Raw genomic sequence first — 18,948 nt, forward strand, 5'->3', positions numbered from 1 at the left:
GGGCCGTATATAACCTACTGTACTCCCCGTTTACTGGAGCTGGGCTGTATATAACCTGTACTCCCCGTATACTGGAGCTGGGCCGTATATAACCTACTGTACTCCCCGTATACTGGAGCTGGGCCGTATATAACCTACTGTACTCCCCGTATACTGGAGCTGGGTTGTATATAACCTCCTGTACTCCCCGTATACTAGAGCTGGGCCGTATATAACCTCCTGTACTCCCCATATACTGGAACTGGGCTGTATATAACCTCCCGTGCTCCCCGTATACCAGAGCTGGGCCGTATATAATCTACTGTACTCCCCGTATACTGGAGCTGGGTTGTATATAACCTCCTGTACTCCCCGTATACTGGAGCTGGGTTGTATATAACCTCCTGTACTCCCCGTATACTAGAGCTGGGCCGTATATAACCTCCTGTACTCCCCGTATACTAGAGCTGGGCTGTATATAACCTCCTGTTGCTCCCCTGTATACTGGAGCAAGGACGTATATAACCACCTGTACTCCCCCGTATACTGGAACAGGGCCATACATAACCTCCTGTATCCCTCGTACACTGGAGCTGGGCCGTATATACTCTCCTGTACCCCTGTATACTGGAGCAGGGATGTATATACCCTCCTGTAACCTCCATATACTGGAACAGGGCTGTATATACCTTCTTGCATCCCCCATATACTGAAACAGGGCTGTATATACCCTCCTGCATCCCCCGTATACTGGAGCTGGGCTGTATATAGCCTCTTGTACGCCCCCATATACTGGAGCTGGGCCATATATACTCTCCTTAACCCCCCCTCCCCTTATACTGGAGCAGCGCTGTATGTACCCTACTGTATCCCCCATGTACTGGAGCAGGGCCCTATATACCCTCCTGTACACTCTGTATACTGGAGCAGGGCTGTATATACCCTCCTGTACCCCTCTTATACTGGAGCAGGGCCCTATATACCCTCCTGTACACTCTGTATACTGGAGCAGGGCTGTATATACCCTCCTGTACACTCTGTATACTGGAGCAGGGCTGTATATACCCTCCTGTACCCCTCTTATACTGGAGCAGGGCCCTATATACCCTCCTGTACACTCTGTATACTGGAGCAGGGCTGTATATACCCTCCTGTACCCCTCTTATACTGGAGCAGGGCCCTATATACCCTCCTGTAGCCCTGTATACTGGAGCAAGGACGTATATACCGTCCTGTACCCTCTATATACTGGAGCAGGGCTGTATATACCCTCCTGTATCCTCTGTATTCTGGAGCAAGGACATATATACCGTCCTGTACCCTCTGTATACTGGAGCAGGGCTGTATATACCCTCCTGTACCCTCTGTATACTGGAGCAGGGCTGTATATACCCTCCTGTACCCCTCTTATACTGGAGCAGGGCCCTATATACCTTCCTGTACCCTTGTATACTGGAGCAGGGCTGTATATACCCTCCTGTACCCCTGTATACTGGAGCAAGGACGTATATACCGTCCTGTATCCTGGAGCAAGGCCCTATATACCCTCCTGTACCCCCTTATACTGGAGAAGCAGGGCTATATATACCCTCCTGTACCCTCTGTATACTGGAGCAGAGCTGTATATACCCTCCTGTATCCTCTGTATACTGGAGCAGGGCCCTATATACCCTCCTGTACCCTCTGTATACTGGAGAAGAGCTGTATATACCCTCCTGTATCCTCTGTATTCTGGAGCAGGGCCCTATATACCCTCCTGTACCCCTGTATACTGGAGCAAGGACGTATATACCCTCCTGTACCCTCTGTATACTGGAGCAGGGCTGTATATACCCTCCTGTACCCTTGTATACTGGAGCAGGGCTGTATATACCCTCCTGTACCCCTGTATACTGGATCAAGGATGTATATACCCTCCTGTACCCTCTGTATACTGGAGCAGGGCTGTATATACCCTCCTGTATCCTCTGTATTCTGGAGCAGGGCCCTATATACCCTCCTGTACCCCTGTATACTGGAGCAAGGATGTATATACCGTCCTTTATCCTCTGTATTCTGGAGCAGGGCTGTATATACCCTCCTGTACCCCTGTATACTGGAGCAAGGACGTATATACCCTCCTGTACCCCTGTATACTGGAGCAAGGACGTATATACCGTCCTGTACCCCTCTTATACTGGAGCAGGGCTGTATATACCCTCCTGTACCCTCTGTATACTGGAGCAGGGCTGTATATACCCTCCTGTACCCTTGTATACTGGAGCAGAGCTGTATATACCCTCCTGTACCCCTCTTATACTGGAGCAGGGCCCTATATACCCTCCTGTACCCTCTGTATACTGGAGCAGGGCTGTATATACCCTCCTGTATCCTCTGTATACTGGAGCAGAGCTGTATATACCCTCCTGTACCCCTCTTATACTGGAGCAGGGCCCTATATACCCTCCTGTACCCTCTGTATACTGGAGCAGGGCTGTATATACCCTCCTGCACCCTTGTATACTGGAGCAGGGCTGTATATACCCTCCTGTACCCTTGTATACTGGAGCAGGGCTGTATATACCCTCCTGTACCCTTGTATACTGGAGCAGAGCTGTATATACCCTCCTGTATCCTCTGTATTCTGGAGCAAGGACGTATATAGCCTCCTGCACCTCCCGTATACTGGAGATGACCCGCGCCGACCCTATCACTATACATGGAAAGACGCCACCAGTTTTCTGTCAGTGACGGAAGAAGTAGCTAACCTCTTTCACACTTCAGTTATTTGCATCAGTTAAAATCCACCAAAAAGGCAGACAAGCGGATCCGTTCTCAACTGATGTGAACGGATGGCACAGGATCCGTTTTTAGATGGATCCTGAAAATGAGGAAATTTAAAGAGAGAGAGAGATTTTTTTTGTCCGGCACCCAGACAGATTTTGGGGTTAATTCAGTGTCTGGAGGATCTGCCGGCCAAAAAAACGTTGCAAGCTCCATTTGGAAATCTTTGATGATGTTGACGGACACTAACATTGTGGCGGATCCTCAAAAAAACGGATGCAACGGACGGCAATCAGTCAGGATCCGCCTATAATGAAAGTCAATGGGGAAAAAAACGGATCCGCAAAGAAAAATGGCGGACCCGTTTTTTTTTTTTCAAAATTGGCGGATCTTGACTGATTGTCAAAAACGGAAGTGTGAAAGAGGCCTTACTCTCCCGGCGGTCTGGAGGGCCGGAGGTCAGTGATTGCATAGATTGACATTCATTTCCTGAGTTGAGTTTTCGTCCCAGTGTGTCCTCCGCTCACAGTGACCTCACCGCCCTGTGCTCGATGATGTCATGATCTTCAGTCACTGTCATTCTGGATCTGGGGAGTTTCGTTCGGCGACCGTGAGGTTTTTCTTCCTTTCCTTGTGATTTTCGAGGTTCAGAATGTTTAAAAGAGGAAGTGGCGAAGCCGGGGAGCCGTCACCTGCCGAAGCGTCTCGCTGACTAATCAGAAATGGTCGCCCTCAGGACGATGAGTCACGGCCGTACATATAGTGCAGGAGCTCGCATTACTGTCCTCACGCTGCAGATCCAACGCCGCCAAGAGGAAGTGGTGACCCCCGCTCTGCCTGAATAAGCAAAATCCTGCCTGCATCTCTTTAAATGCTGCGTATAACACCGGCCAGACCGGTCAATAGCGCCATCCTGGGTCTTCTCTAGTCACCTCCAGAGCTGTGCTCATCATTCTGCTGGGGTCCTGTTAGCTCTCAGGTTGCAAGTTCTCAGTGATGTCTCCTACTTGCGCGGTTTCTATAATCCACCCGCAGCCCTAGCGCAACATGATGGATAATACATGTGACTGGCGCCATCATACGTGCCACCGCGTACACTGCACATGACTGCGCCACCATGGCTCCTGGGAGGTTCCTGGTGGATGAAGCAGCTCTGTAGCCCGAGGCTTCACCACGTCACACCTCATCATAGCAGGAATGTGCAGGTTATGTGCTGCCTCTGGCCATGGAGTGACAGCTGCGATGGAGAGGCTGAGAGATGCGGAGAGACAGTTGCGGCTGAGAGATGCGGAGAGACAGCTGCAGCCACAGCAGTCCCCCCTGTCCCTCCCCCCAATATCCACCCCTGTACCCACCTCGTACCCACTGCTCGGTACATGTATATATACTGTAGATAGCCGAAGTCACCGCAGGTACAAATCCAGACCAAGAGCAAAAATCAGCCAGTCCAGGGAAAGGCACTATTTCTAATCCAATCCTTTGTGATACTGTCTGCTGAGCCGTGTATCTAATCTTATCCTGTGTGATACTGACTGCTGAGCCGTGTATCTAATCTTATCCTGTGTGATACTGACTGCTGAGCCGTGTATCTAATCCTATCCTGTGTGATACTGACTGCTGAGCCGTGTATCTCATCCTATCCTGTGTGATACTGACTGCTGAGCCGTGTATCTAATCCTATCCTGTGTGATACTGACTGCTGAGCCGTGTATCTAATCCTATCCTGTGTGATACTGACTGCTGAGCCGTGTATCTCATCCTATCCTGTGTGATACTGACTGCTGAGCCGTGTATCTAATCCTATCCTGTGTGATACTGACTGCTGAGCCGTGTATCTAATCCTCTCCTGTGTGATACTGACTGCTGAGCCGTGTATCTACTCCTCTCCTGTGATACTGACTGCTGAGCTGTGTATCTACTCCTCTCCTGTGTGATACTGACTGCTGAGCTGTGTATCTAATCCTCTCCTGTGTGATACTGACTGCTGAGCCGTGTATCTAATCATCTCCTGTGTGATACTGACTGCTGAGCCGTGTATCTAATCCTATCCTGTGTGATACTGACTGCTGAGCCGTGTATCTAATCATCTCCTGTGTGATACTGACTGCTGAGCCGTGTATCTAATCCTCTCCTGTGTGATACTGACTGCTGAGCCGTGTATCTACTCCTCTCCTGTGTGATACTGTCTGCTGAGCCGTGTATCTAATCTTATCCTTTGTGATACTGACTGCTGAGCCGTGTATCTAATCCTCTCCTGTGATACTGACTGCTGAGCCGTGTATCTAATCCTCTCCTGTGTGATACTGACTGCTGAGCCATGTATCTAATCCTCTCCTGTGTGATACTGACTGCTAAGCCGTGTATCTAATCCTCTCTTGTGTGATACTGACTGCTGAGCCGTGTATCTAATCCTATCCTGTGTGATACTGACTGCTGAGCCGTGTATCTAATCTTATCCTGTGTGATACTGACTGCTGAGCCGTGTATCTAATCCTCTCCTGTGTGATACTGACTGAACTGTGTATCTAATCCTATCCTGTGCGATCCTGACTGCTGAGCCGTGTATCTAATCCTATCCTGTGTGATACTGTCTGCTGAGCCGTGTATCTAATCCTTTCCTATGTGATACTGCCACCACTGTGTATCAAATCCTGTCCTGTGTGATACTGACTGCTGATCCATGTATCTAATCCTCTCTTGTGTGATACTGACTGCTAAGCCGTGTATCTAATCCTCTCCTGTGTGATACTGACTGCTGAGCCGTGTATCTAATCATGTCCTGTGTGATACTGTCTGCTGAGCCGTGTATCTAATCCTATCCTGTTATACTGACTGCTGAGCTGTGTATCTAATCCTCTCCTGTGTGATACTGACTGCTGAGCCGTGTGTCTAATCCTCTCCTGTGTGATACTGACTGCTGAGCCGTGTATCTAATCCTCTCCTGTGTGATACTGACTGCTAAGCCGTGTATCTAATCCTCTCTTGTGTGATACTGACTGCTGAGCCGTGTATCTAATCATATCCTGTGTGATACTGTCTGCTGAGCCGTGTATCTAATCCTATCCTGTGTTATACTGACTGCTGAGCCGTGTATCTAATCCTCTCCTGTGTGATACTGACTGCTGAGCCGTGTATCTAATCCTCTCCTGTGTGATACTGACTGCTGAGCCATGTATCCTCTCCTGTGTGATACTGACTGCTGAGCTGTGTGTCTAATCCTATCCTGTGTGATACTGTCTGCTGAGCTGTGTATCTAATCCTCTCCTGTGTGATACTGACTGCTGAGCCTTGTATCTAATCCTCTCCTGTGTGATACTGACTGCTGAGCCGTGTATCTAATTCTCTCCTGTGTGATACTGACTGCTGAGCTGTGTATCTAATCCTATCCTGTGTGATACTGACTGCTGAGCCGTGTATCTAATCCTATCCTGTGTGATACTGACTGCTGAGCCGTGTATCTAATCCTATCCTGTGTGATACTGTCTGCTGAGCCGTGTAGCTAATCCTATCCTGTGTGATACTGACTGCTGAGCCGTGTATCTAATCCAATCCTGTGTGATACTGACTGCTGAGCCGTGTATCTAATCCTATCCTGTGTGATACTGACTGCTGAGCCGTGTATCTAATCCAATCCTGTGTGATACTGACTGCTGAGCCGTGTATCTAATCCTCTCCTGTGTGATACTGACTGCTGAGCTGTGTATCTACTCCTCTCCTGTGTGATACTGTCTGCTGAGCCGTGTATCTAATCCTATCCTGTGTGATACTGACTGCTGAGCCGTGTATCTAATCCTATCCTGTGTGATACTGACTGCTGAGCCGTGTATCTAATCCTCTCCTGTGTGATACTGACTGCTGAGCCGTGTATCTAATCCTCTCCTGTGTGATACTGACTGCTGAGCCGTGTATCTAATCCTATCCTGTGTGATACTGACTGCTGAGCCGTGTATCTACTCCTCTCCTGTGTGATACTGACTGCTGAGCTGTGTATCTACTCCTCTCCTGTGTGATACTGACTGCTGAGCCGTGTATCTAATCTTATCCTGTGTGATACTGACTGCTGAGCCGTGTATCTAATAATCTCCTGTGTGATACTGACTGCTGAGCCGTGTATCTAATCTTCTCCTGTGTGATACTGACTGCTGAGCCGTGTATCTAATCCTCTCCTGTGTGATACTAACTGCTAAGCCGTGTATCTAATCCTCTCCTGTGTGATACTCACTGCTGAGCAGTGTATCGAATCATATCCTGTGTGATACTGACTGCTGAGCCGTGTATCTAATCCTCTCCTGTGTGATACTGACTGCTGAGCCGTGTATCTAATCCTCTCCTGTGTGATACTGACTGCTGAGCCGTGTATCTAATCCTCTCCTGTGTGATACTGACTGCTGAGCAGTGTATCTAATCCTCTCCTGTGTGATACTGACTGCTGAGCCGTGTATCTAGTCCTGTCCTGTGTGATACTGACTGCTGAGCCGTGTATCTAATCCTCTCTTGTGTGATACTGACTGCTAAGCCGTGTATCTAATCCTCTCCTGTGTGATACTGACTGCTGAGCCGTGTATCTAATCATATCCTGTGTGATACTGTCTGCTGAGCCGTGTATCTAATCCTATCCTGTGTTATACTGACTGCTGAGCCATGTGTCTAATCCTCTCCTGTGTGATACGGACTGCTGAGCCGTGTATATAATCCTATCCTGTGTGATACTGACTGCTGAGCCGTGTATCTAATCCTATCCTGTGTGATACTGACTGCTGAGCTGTGTATCTAATCCTCTCCTGTGTGATACTGACTGCTGAGCCATGTGTCTAATCCTCTCCTGTGTGATACGGACTGCTGAGCCGTGTATATAATCCTAACCTGTGTGATACTGACTGCTGAGCCGTGTATCTAATCCTATCCTGTGTTATACTGACTGCTGAGCTGTGTATCTAATCCTCTCCTGTGTGATACTGACTGCTGAGCCATGTGTCTAATCCTCTCCTGTGTGATACGGACTGCTGAGCCGTGTATATAATCCTAACCTGTGTGATACTGTCTGCTGAGCCGTGTATCTAATCCTATCCTGTGTGATACTGACTGCTGAGCAGTGTATCTAATCCTCTCCTGTGTGATACTGACTGCTGAGCCGTGTATCTAATCCTATCCTGCGTGATACTGTCTGCTGAGCCTGGTATCTAATCCTATCCTATGTGATACTGTCTGCTGAGCCGTGTAACTAATCCTTTCCTATGTGATACTGCCACCACTGTGTATCTAATCCTGTCCTGTGTGGCACTCCCTGAGGAACCAATCAGAGCTTAGCTTTCATAGTCGGACCTGCTCTGGGAAAGTGAAACCAGAGCTCTAATTGGTTTCTGTGTATGCACTGATGTGAAATTGGGTCGGGTGTCAACAACTTTGCCTCCTGTCAGATCTGATTGACCTTCTGGGCAAGCAGCAGCGGCGTCCGGTCACATCGGTTATTGCATTACCTTCTGGTGACGCCGTGCCACGGTCGGCTGTCTATGATAATGGAGGTCACTGTGGAGACTCCTGAGCCTGGCGTGCACCATGGTCTGATCTCTGGAGCTCCTCAGACTTAATGACCCATAATTATATCCCAGACGTCATCCCATAAGGGCAGCATCCCGTCCGTATCCCAGAGCCAGGAGCTTCAGCACCTTAAAGGGGCAGTCCAGGATTAGACAAAGATGGCCGCTTACTGCCTGAACAATGCCTCTTTGGTGCACAGGTCGTGTGTGGTGTTACAGCTCCACCCCAGTGATGGCAATGAAGGCTCGTGTGTAGTGCTGCCAATGGAATAAGCAGCCATGTTGGTTTTGAATTGTGGACATCCCCTTTAAGAATGGATTCATACACGGCAGAACAGTACTCCGCAAACTGCAACTAATTCTGCTGTTGAAAAATAATTTATTACATATTCACAGTCTGGTGAGGCAGTTTTGCTGCAGTGCCTGAAAGCAAAGTGATAGGCGCATTAATAACGACGGCCATATTGGCGTTCACAAATTTTGACGAAAGAGAGGATTTTCCAGAGTGTGAGGGCTACGTAACGTTACTTCACCGACACTGCTCATCTGTCGTCCGCGGCTCCTTATTTTCATATGTAAATATCTGCGAGGTCATGTGATGAGCGACAGGCAGATTACAAGGTGGAGAGTGCGGGTTGGCCTCTTCCCTCCACAATATGGTGTCGTTCTGCTCCGGTAGCTCAGTGCCGGACTATCAGATGGTGGATTGTAGGACGTTTTCCAACAGTCTGCAGATGGCGAGCGGGGAGTGCAACAGTCTGCAAATTGCGAGCAGGGAGTGCAACAGTCTGCAAATTGCGAGCAGGGAGTGCAACAGTTTGCAGATGTGAGCGGTGAATGCGACAGTCTGCAGATGGCGAGCGGGGGATGCGACAGTCTGCAAATTGCGAGCGGGGAGTGCAACAGTTTGCAGATGTGAGCGGTGAATGCGACAGTCTGCAGATGGCGAGCGGGGAGTGCAACAGTTTGCAGATGTGAGCGGTGAATGCGACAGTCTGCAGATGGCGAGCGGGGAGTGCAACAGTCTGCAGATGGCGAGCGGGGAGTGCAACAGTCTGCAGATGGCGAGCGGGGAGTGCAACAGTCTGCAGATGGCGAGCGGGGAGTGCAACAGTCTGCAGATGGCGAGCGGGGAGTGCAACAGTCTGCAGATGGCGAGCGGGGAGTGCAACAGTCTGCAGATGGCGAGCGGGGAGTGCAACAGTCTGCAGATGGCGAGCGGGGAGTGCAACAGTCTGCAGATGGCGAGCGGGGAGTGCAACAGTCTGCAGATGGCGAGCGGGGAGTGCAACAGTCTGCAGATGGCGAGCGGGGAGTGCAACAGTCTGCAGATGGCGAGCGGGGAGTGCAACAGTCTGCAGATGGCGAGCGGGGGATGCGACAGACTGCAGATGGCGAGGTGGGGATGAGGCAGTCTGCAGATGGCGAGCGGGGAGTGCAACAGTCTGCAGATGGCGAGGTGGGGATGAGACAGTCTGCAGATGGCGAGCAGAGGGTGCCACAGTCTGCAGATGGTGAGCGGGTATGCGACAGTCTGCAGATTGCGAGCGGGGATGTGACAGTCTGCAGACGGCGAGCGGGGAGTGCAGCAGTCTGCAGATGGCGAGCGGGGGATGCGACAGACTGCAGTTGGAGATCGGAGAATGCGACAGTCTGCAGGATGTGTCCCAAACCTCAGCTGTGCTTGCCGCTCATGGCCAGGTGCATTTCCAGTGATGGCTGTGAGGTCCTCGGTGCCCCGGGTGCTCCTCCACAGGTGCAGTTCTGTGCTGCAGTCGTTTGTTTACAGTAAGATCTGGTTGTCACAAATCACCCAAAACAAGTGTGTTGTGGGGCGAGGTTCTCGGGTCGCTGTGTCCTTACAAGGACACGGGTGCAGCAGGGTGAAATGGTTCGGACCAGCCCAGGCTGGAAACTCCCAGCGTCCTCTGCTGCTCTGACACCTGAAGCTCAGGTGATGGGCCGCACCCGTCCAGGTCACCTGGCCCTTTGTTTTATAAGGGAGCAATGCCAGCCTTTAGCGGGTACAACAGTATAGCAGAGGCTGCCGCCCAGCGATCCCTACAAAAACAGCACGCAAATACTGTCAGGGCCGGAGAATGTTTGCCGATGTTCCCTGCGGTGGATGTTTGCCGGCGATCCCTGTGTAGCATCTTTGCCAGCCATCCTTGCATAGAATCTTTGCCGGCGGTCCCTGCGTAGAATCTTTGCCGGCGGTCCCTGCGTAGAATCTTTGCCGGCCGTCCCTGCGTAGAATCTTTGCCGGAGGGTCCCTGCGTAGAATCTTTGCCGGCGGTCCCTGCGTAGAATCTTTGCCGGCGGTCCCTGCGTAGAATCTTTGCCGGCGGTCCCTGCGTAGAATCTTTGCCGGCGGTCCCTGCGTAGAATCTTTGCCGGCGGTCCCTGCGTAGAATCTTTGCCGGCGGTCCCTGCGTAGAATCTTTGCCGGCGGTCCCTGCGTAGAATCTTTGCCGGCGGTCCCTGCGTGGAGTCCTTGCCGGCGGTCCCTGCGTGGAGTCCTTGCCGGCGGTCCCTGCGTGGAGTCCTTGCCGGCGGTCCCTGCGTGGAGTCCTTGCCGGCGGTCCCTGCGTGGAGTCCTTGCCGGCGGTCCCTGCGTGGAGTCCTTGCCGGCGGTCCCTGCGTGGAGTCCTTGCCGGCGATCCGTGTGGTTGTCTGTGGTTATAATCACCGGTGACGTTACCTGTAATAACCGTTCTGTGTCCTCTTCTTGCAGGTTCCAGAAACACGTGCACACCTACCGGATCCTGCCCGATGAGGAGGACCACCTGGCTGTGCAGGTATCATTAACACCCTGGTAATGGGGGATCTTCGTCCCTCTTATCTCTTCTGTATGGTGGCCCTTCCATCACGTGTGCGGTATAAGCGCTTGACGTCCTGCTGTAAGCCCCTGACGATGTGGGTACATATAGGGGTCTAGTGGGTAGGTTCAATGAGAGGGGGATTAGGCCCTCTGGACTCCTGGACATGTCCATCACTAGGGAGGACCCCGTTTTTGAGTGGAGTTTATATAACGCAATCTCCAGCGAGTAGACCCATCCGTTGGCGTGTGCCGGCCCTCATAGTGGTTAAAAAAATAAAAAAATATATATATGTTATATATGTGTGTGTGTGTGTGTATGTGTGTATATATATATATATATATATATATATATATTAGAGTTGAGCGAAACGGGTCGAAAAATTTCAAAAGTCGCCGACTTTTGGCAAAGTCGGGTTTCATGAAACGGAACCCGACCCTAGGATGAGGTCGGCCACGAGGTCGGCGACTTATGCGCCAAAGTCGCGTTTCAAAAGTTTGTTTTGCGCTCTTTTTCAGCCAATCAGGATCCACGGACACTGTGGGCAACGTGACGACATAGGCAGGGGTCACCACCATCTTTCAGAAGGGCATGCAAGTGATTGGCTTGCTTTGGTGGGCGTCACAGGGGGTATAAAAGGGCGTGCACGCCGACCGCCATCTTACTTCTGCCGATCTCAGTATAGGGAGAGGTTGCTGCTGATTCTGTAGGGAGAGCGTTAGGCAGGGAAGAAGACAAAAAAACTTCTGCTGCTAGCGATTTGGCCTGCACAACACACCAGTCACTGTGTGTGCAGTGCAAGGGGAGGCTATATAGTGGTGTATCAGTGGTGTTGGTTGTTGGGCTGCCTTCTAAGGCTTCCTGACATTCCTGCATTGCTGTTTACCCACTGCTCCGCAAACTGCTTTTTTAAAAGCAATCCCAATTTTTTTTTTTTGTCCTGCTGAGAAGAAAAAAAAACTGCTTCTGCTGCTAGCAATTTGGCCTGCACAACACACCAGACACTGTGTGTGCAGTGCAAGGGGAGGCTATATTGTGGTGTATCAGTGGTGTTGGTTGTTGGGCTGCCTTTTAAGGCTTCCTGACAGGCTGGCATTGCTGTTTACCCACTGCTCTGCAAACTGCTTTTTTAAAAGCAATCCAATCTCCCTTATCCTCTAGTCACTTTGGTCACAGCTGTGCCATCGAGCCTGTCACATAGCGCTCAGATATTCATTGGGCCTCACACAATCCAAAAGTGTCCAGTGTCCAAAAGTGTGTGCAGAGATTCAAAATCTCCCTTACCCTCTAGTCACTTTGGTCACAGCTGTGCCATCGAGCCTGTCACATAGCGCTCAGATATTCATTGGGCCTCACACAATCCAAAAGTGTCCAGTGTCCACAAGTGTCTGCAGAAATTCAAAATCTCCCTTATCCTCTAGTCACTTTGGTCACAGCTGTGCCATCGAGCCTGTCACATAGCGCTCAGATATTCATTGGGCCTCACACAATCCAAAAGTGTCCAGTGTCCAAAAGTGTGTGCAGAGATTCAAAATCTCCCTTATCCTCTAGTCACTTTGGTCACAGCTGTGCCATCGAGCCTGTCACATAGCGCTCAGATATTCATTGGGCCTCACACAATCCAAAAGTGTCCAGTGTCCACAAGTGTCTGCAGAAATTCAAAATCTCCCTTATCCTCTAGTCACTTTGGTCACAGCTGTGCCATCGAGCCTGTCACATAGCGCTCAGATATTCATTGGGCCTCACTCAATCCAAAAGTGTCCAGTGTACACAAGTGTCTGCAGAAATTCAAAATCTCCCCTGTCCTATAGACACCTTGTACCTTGTTTTACATTACTATATAGTTTGTTGGATTTTGTCTACATTTCTACCAAAAATGAGGAAGGCTGGTGGAAGAGGCCGTGGAATTGGGCTGGGGTTGGCAGCTGGTAATGATGGTGTTGGTGGTGGATCTGATGGTAGTGGCAAGAGCAAAATAGGACCGAATGCAGGAGGTGTTGAGCCTGCGTCATCGTCTGGCTACATAAGGCCTCGAACGCTTAGTTTTCTAGGAGTTGGCAAACCGCTTTTAAAGCCAGAGCATCAGGAAAAAGTTTTTTCTTACATTGCTGACTCAGCCTCCAGCTCTATCGCCTCCTCTTCTTCAGTTGTAAAAAGTAAAAGCACTGAGCCGTCATTGGAGGCTCATGTTCATGAACCACACCTTTCCTTGTGTCCTTCACCCCAACCAAGATTGAAGGATGACGCAGGCCATACTACTGATTACTCCATGGAGCTGTTTTCACATACCATGCCTGGATTATCAAGTGAAATGGTGAATTACCCAGGCCAAGATGAATCTGACATGGAGTGCACTGATGCACAGCCGCTGATGGATGATTCTGCTGGTACATTCACTCAGAGCACTACATTGTCCTCACAGTGTACAGAGCCAGATTCTGACCCTGATGAGACTCAGGTGCCCCTTCCCGCACACTATACCACCATACACGGTGACACAGAGGAAGGTGCACATGACATAGAAGAGGAGGTGATGGATGACCCAGTTGTTGACCCAGATTGGCATCCATTGGGGGAAGAGGGTGCTGCTTCCAATAGCTCAGATGAGGAGCATCCACAGCAGACATCGACATCGCAACAGCTGTTATCTGGCAGGCCCGTAGCACTCCAAAGACAGGTTCCAAACATCAAAAGAGTTGCTGGACAGCTTGTCCAGAGGGTCAAAAGATCACAGCGTGCTAGGCCGCAAAATGTCTGCCAAAGTAGGAAGAGTGCAGTGTGGCACTTTTTTGACCAAAATCCTCATGATCAGGCCAAGGTTATCTGTAAGAAGTGCGCAAAGACCTTTAGCCGAGGGAAAAATCTGAAAAATTTGAATACCAGTTGCATGCTTAGACATATAACCAGCATGCACTTGCAAGCGTGGACACAACACCAAACCTCAAGTGCCACATGTGCAACTGATCACAAAGAAGGTAGTCAGCAACGCTACATTGTTTCCCCCACTGTAAGCCCACCGGTTAGCACAGCAGCAAATGTTGAGGTGTCGTTGCAAGGCCAAAGCAGTCAGGGAATCCCACTGTTATATCAACGAAAGACTGATTCTAGGCCATCAGAAAGAACACCAACTCCATCACCATCATCAACCCTCTCTCAGTCCGCCCTGTCCACCGCTACTTCCACCATATGCAGCTCTCAAGTCCAGCTCACCCTCCCAGACACTATGAGTAGGTCAAGAAAGTACTCAGCCTCTCATCCGCGTACACTGGGTTTGAACGCCCACATTGCCAAACTAATCTCGTTTGAGATGATGCCCTTTCGGTTGGTGGAAAGCACAGCTTTCCGCGAACTCATGGCCTATGCAGTACCACGCTATGACCTACCCAGTCGCCATTTCTTCTCTCGTAAAGCCATCCCAGCCCTCCACCATCATGTGAAAGACCGCATTGTCCATGCACTTAAGCAGTCAGTGAGCGGAAAGGTGCACCTCACAACTGATGCATGGTCCAGTCGGCATGGCCAGGGCCGTTACGTGTCCATCACTGCGCACTGGGTTAATGTGGTGGATGCAGGGTCCACAGGGGACAGCGGTGGTGGGACAGTGCTGCCTAGCCCACGGTATAGGAAACAGTTGGCTGTAGGCGTTCGACCCTCCTCCTCCTCCTCCAGAAGCGAAAGCTCGTCCACAGAGCGCAGTCGTACGAGCACTCCATCTGCAGCTGCCACTGTTGCACACGATGTGTCCCCCTATCGAGCCGCTAGTGGAAAGCGTCAGCAGGCTGTGTTGCAGATGATGTGTTTGGGCAACAGACACACCGCCGAGGTGCTGGCCGAGTACTTGAAGCGACAAACTGAGTCATGGCTGGGCAGTGTACATCTTGAGGCAGGCAAGGTAGTTAGTGATAACGGCCATAATTTTGTGGCAGCCATAGCCCTTTCAAAACTCAGCCATATACCTTGCTTGGCTCACACCTTGAACCTGGTGGTGCAGTGCTTCCTCAAAAATTATCCGGAGTTAACAGCCCTGCTCCAGAAGGTGCGAAGACTGTGCGCGCACATCCGCCGGTCGCCTGTACACTCCGTTCGTATGCAGAAGCTGCAGCGATTGCTCCACCTTCCCAACCACCGCCTCATTATCGACATTGCAACAAGGTGGAACTCCACCCTGCACATGGTGGAGCGGCTGTGCGAGCAGAGGCAGGCCATAATGCATTTGTGGGAGGATACACGGCCAGGCACTTTGAGAGCAGACATGGAGTTGACAGGTGTGCAGTGGTCGAAGCTGAAAGACCTCTGTAAAGTCCTTCAGTGTTTTGAGGAATGCACACGGCTGGTAAGCGCAGACGACGCCATCCTAAGCATGAGCATCCCACTTATGCGTCTGCTCATGCAAACTTTGACGCACCTTAAGGAGCAGACGTCTGCAGCCAATGTTGATGAGGAGGAAGAGGAGGAGGGAATCCTTGATGACATTCAGCCATTGTCTGCTCAGGGACCTCTCCTGGATGAGGTGGAGGAAGAAGAGGAGGAGGAGGAGGATGATGGGGATGATTACTTAGGGGAGGAGGATGCATGTCGTGGGGCAAGTGAAAATGTTGGCGTGGCAAGGTCTGGTACAGGGTTTGTGCGTGACTGGAGGGATGTGGATATGCCAGAAAGTGCTCCTCCACCCAGCACTCGCAGTGCATCATTGACACCGGGAACATTGGCCCACATGTCAGATTATGCCTTGCAGATCCTAAAAAGGGACCCCCGCATTGCTAAAATGATGAACGATGACGACTACTGGTTGGCCAGCATCCTGGATCCACGCTATAAAGGCAAATTACAAAACATCATGCCACAGGAGATCCTTGACCTAATATTGGCTAATAAACAAGCAACTCTGGTAAATAGGTTGCTTGAGGCATTCCCAGCACACAGCAGCGGTGATGGTTCTCACACGAGCCGTACGGGCCGGGGGCAGCTTGGCAGAGGTGTTCGTGGTGCACACAGCAGAAGTGGCGTTGGAGACGGGTTTCATGACAATGTTGTGGACTGATTTTTCAAATACCGCTCACACAACTGGTAATACTGCATCGATGGAAAGTGACAGGAGACAGCAGTTGTCAACTATGGTTACAAACTACTTTTCCTCCCATATCGATGTTCTCCCACACAGGTCATTCCCCTTTGACTATTGGGCCGCTAAACTGGACACCTGGCCTGAATTGGCACAATATGCTTTACAGGAGCTCGCTTGCCAGCTGCAAGTGTGCTATCGGAAAGAGTCTTCAGTGCAGCTGGATCAATCCTGACAGAAAAAAGGACCCGTCTGTCAACCCAAAATGTGGATGATCTAACCTTCATTAAAATGAACCACGCATGGGTTTCCAAGGATTTTGTCCCACCTTCCTCTGATGACACATAGGGTGACAGAAAAATGGCTTGCTTTGGTCCACCTCTTCCTGGGACTTGACCTATTTCACCTTTTGCATCAGCTGAATGTCCAACATCAACATATGCCACTTTCTAAAACTCCCTAACTGTGCTGCCTCCCCCCCCATGGCCGGGGTCACCACCTAGCGCACGACACCGTGCGAGTGCCGTTGCCCTGGACAGGTGGGTAGGCCGACTCTTGGGCGCGGGCACTGGTACAGGGTCCTTCATAGTGCAATCAAGTGTCTCTGACGGTGGTGGTGCACACCCGCCGTCAGACACACCGCCGTACTATGAGGGGCCCAGTGCCAGTACCGACGCCCACGAGTGGGCCCCCCTTGCTTGGGCAGGGCCCCAGCATTTGCAATCTTTACCTCTCCCTGCTCCTCCGCTGTGTAGTCTGGGCTGTCAAATCCATACTGTGCCTGACACCGTCTGAGCCTGCCTCCTGAGACATATATTTTGAATGTGTACGCTATCCATACATGTTATCCGGGGAAACGGTACCCTTTCTAACCTTTGTGCAATCACGTGCAATCCATACTGGGCCTAACACCGTCTGAGCCTGCCTCCTGAGACATATATTTTGAATGTGTACGCTATCCATACATGTTATCCGGGGATACGGTACCCTTTCTAACCTTTGTGCAATCACGTGCAATCCATACTGGGCCTAACACCGTCTGAGCCTGCCTCCTGAGACATATATTTTGAATGTGTACGCTATCCATACATGTTATCTGGGGATACGGTACCCTTTCTAACCTTTGTGCAATCACGTGCAATCCATACTGGGCCTAACACCGTCTGAGCCTGCCTCCTGATGTACAGACATATATTTTGAATGTGTGCGCTATCCATACATGTTATCCGGTGATACGGTACCCTTTCTCACCTTTGTGCAATCACGTGTAATCCATACTGGGCGTGAGAACGGCTGGCGAGCTGTTAAGCAAGCTACAGCACCTGTGGTTTGCACACATAAGTTTTTCATTTTTTCAGGAATGACGGTTAGGCCTAATTCCGGAACTGCGGTTGACCTGCACTTACTGGGAAATCATCGTTCGCGGGTAATAATTGTAATCAGTGATCCCCATCACTAACGTTGTTCAGCGGGTTATCTGCACCTGTAAGCGACAAACGCTGGCCTTTTCAGTGTAGCGCACATGCAGCCACGGACATGTAAGGGCATGACACACCAGTTATTGGCCAATCTCATGTGCCAGAGCCTCACGTGTCCCTCTAGTAAGCCGGACTCGGACCGCGGGGCATGACGGAGTCTCGTTCGTTAACGGAATTAAGCTTGCAATGTGTGCATCTGTTCTGTAGCTGGCATGGTTGAGGTTTCCCAGGTGGAGTCGAATTTCACCGTAGGCTCCACTCCTGGTGGTGCCCTTCTGGACATTCCTTTAAGGTTCAGCTTTGCAACCATACTGCCCACGTAAAACAAACACTTTGCCTTCATGAACGCTGTTTGGAGGGTCATGACTCGTGGGAATAACGCCGCCCAATCAGTTAACCTGCTAGAGAGATCCTTCGTTGCTCCCAAGCATGACATCACACTCCCTAGGAAGAAGGTAATGCCACTGTGGCGACCGTACTCCTGGGGGCGACACAAGTGCACTGATGCCCAGCCACTGCTCGATGAATCTGCTGGTACATTGACCCAGACCACTACATTCCCCTCGCATGCTACACGACCTGAATCTGACCCTGATGAAACTCAGGTTACCCTTCCCATATACAGTTCCATCTTACACGGTGACAAAGAGGAAGCTGCAGATGAAAGTGCAGGTTCGGCCCACCCGCCATCAGACACACCACCGTACTATCAGGGGCCCTGTGCCAGTGCCGTCGCCAACGAGTGGGCCCCCCCTGCTTGCTCAGGATCACAGCACTTGCAAAGTTGAAATACTGTGCAGTGAGATGGAAGATGGGGACGACGAGGAGTCCAGACAAGTACAGGGATTCCCTAGCGAGGAGACTTATTTGATTGTTTTCAATGTTGGGACAGCAATTTTTGGGGAGCACTATACTCTGGAGAATGATAGATGGGGCCCACCATACACCGGAACATTCCAAAGGTGGACATCAGACACTGGAGCAGCATTTACAGGGCCCATTATACACTAGAGCATTAGAAATGGGGCCCATTATGTTTGGAGCATTATTTGGGCCCATAAGACAGTGGAGCTTCATCCATGGGGACCAACATATACTGTAGCATTATGTGGAGCTCATCATATACTGTTTCAAACATTATATGGGACCAATGATTCTATATGGAGAAATAGATGGGCCTCGTCATGAGATGTAAAAAGTGAAGTATTTTTCATTGTACTATACCGCTATTTCTCTGCCGTATCGGAGCATGATGAGTTGTGGTATGTGTTAAAGGGGCGCTCTTTCGCCCAGGGCACATGAAAACCTGC

The 18,948-nt window shown here is 50.5% G+C and overlaps 1 protein-coding gene across 2 annotated transcripts in view; it reads left to right on the forward strand.

Annotated features, from left to right (window-relative positions):
* The window catches only part of INPPL1 (inositol polyphosphate phosphatase like 1), an 81,955-nt gene that overhangs the window by 10,466 nt on the left and 52,541 nt on the right, over positions 1-18,948 (forward strand). For both annotated transcript variants that reach the window (XM_073548471.1, XM_073548472.1), the window contains exon 2: positions 11,014-11,077. In XM_073548471.1, coding sequence (XP_073404572.1) covers positions 11,014-11,077 — 64 coding nt within the window. The remainder of the gene's footprint in view (positions 1-11,013; positions 11,078-18,948) is intronic.

This window comes from Dendrobates tinctorius, unplaced genomic scaffold (assembly GCF_039654945.1).
Source record: "Dendrobates tinctorius isolate UK_male_01 unplaced genomic scaffold, ASM3965494v1 ptg000157l, whole genome shotgun sequence".
Lineage (NCBI taxonomy): Eukaryota > Metazoa > Chordata > Amphibia > Anura > Dendrobatidae > Dendrobates > Dendrobates tinctorius.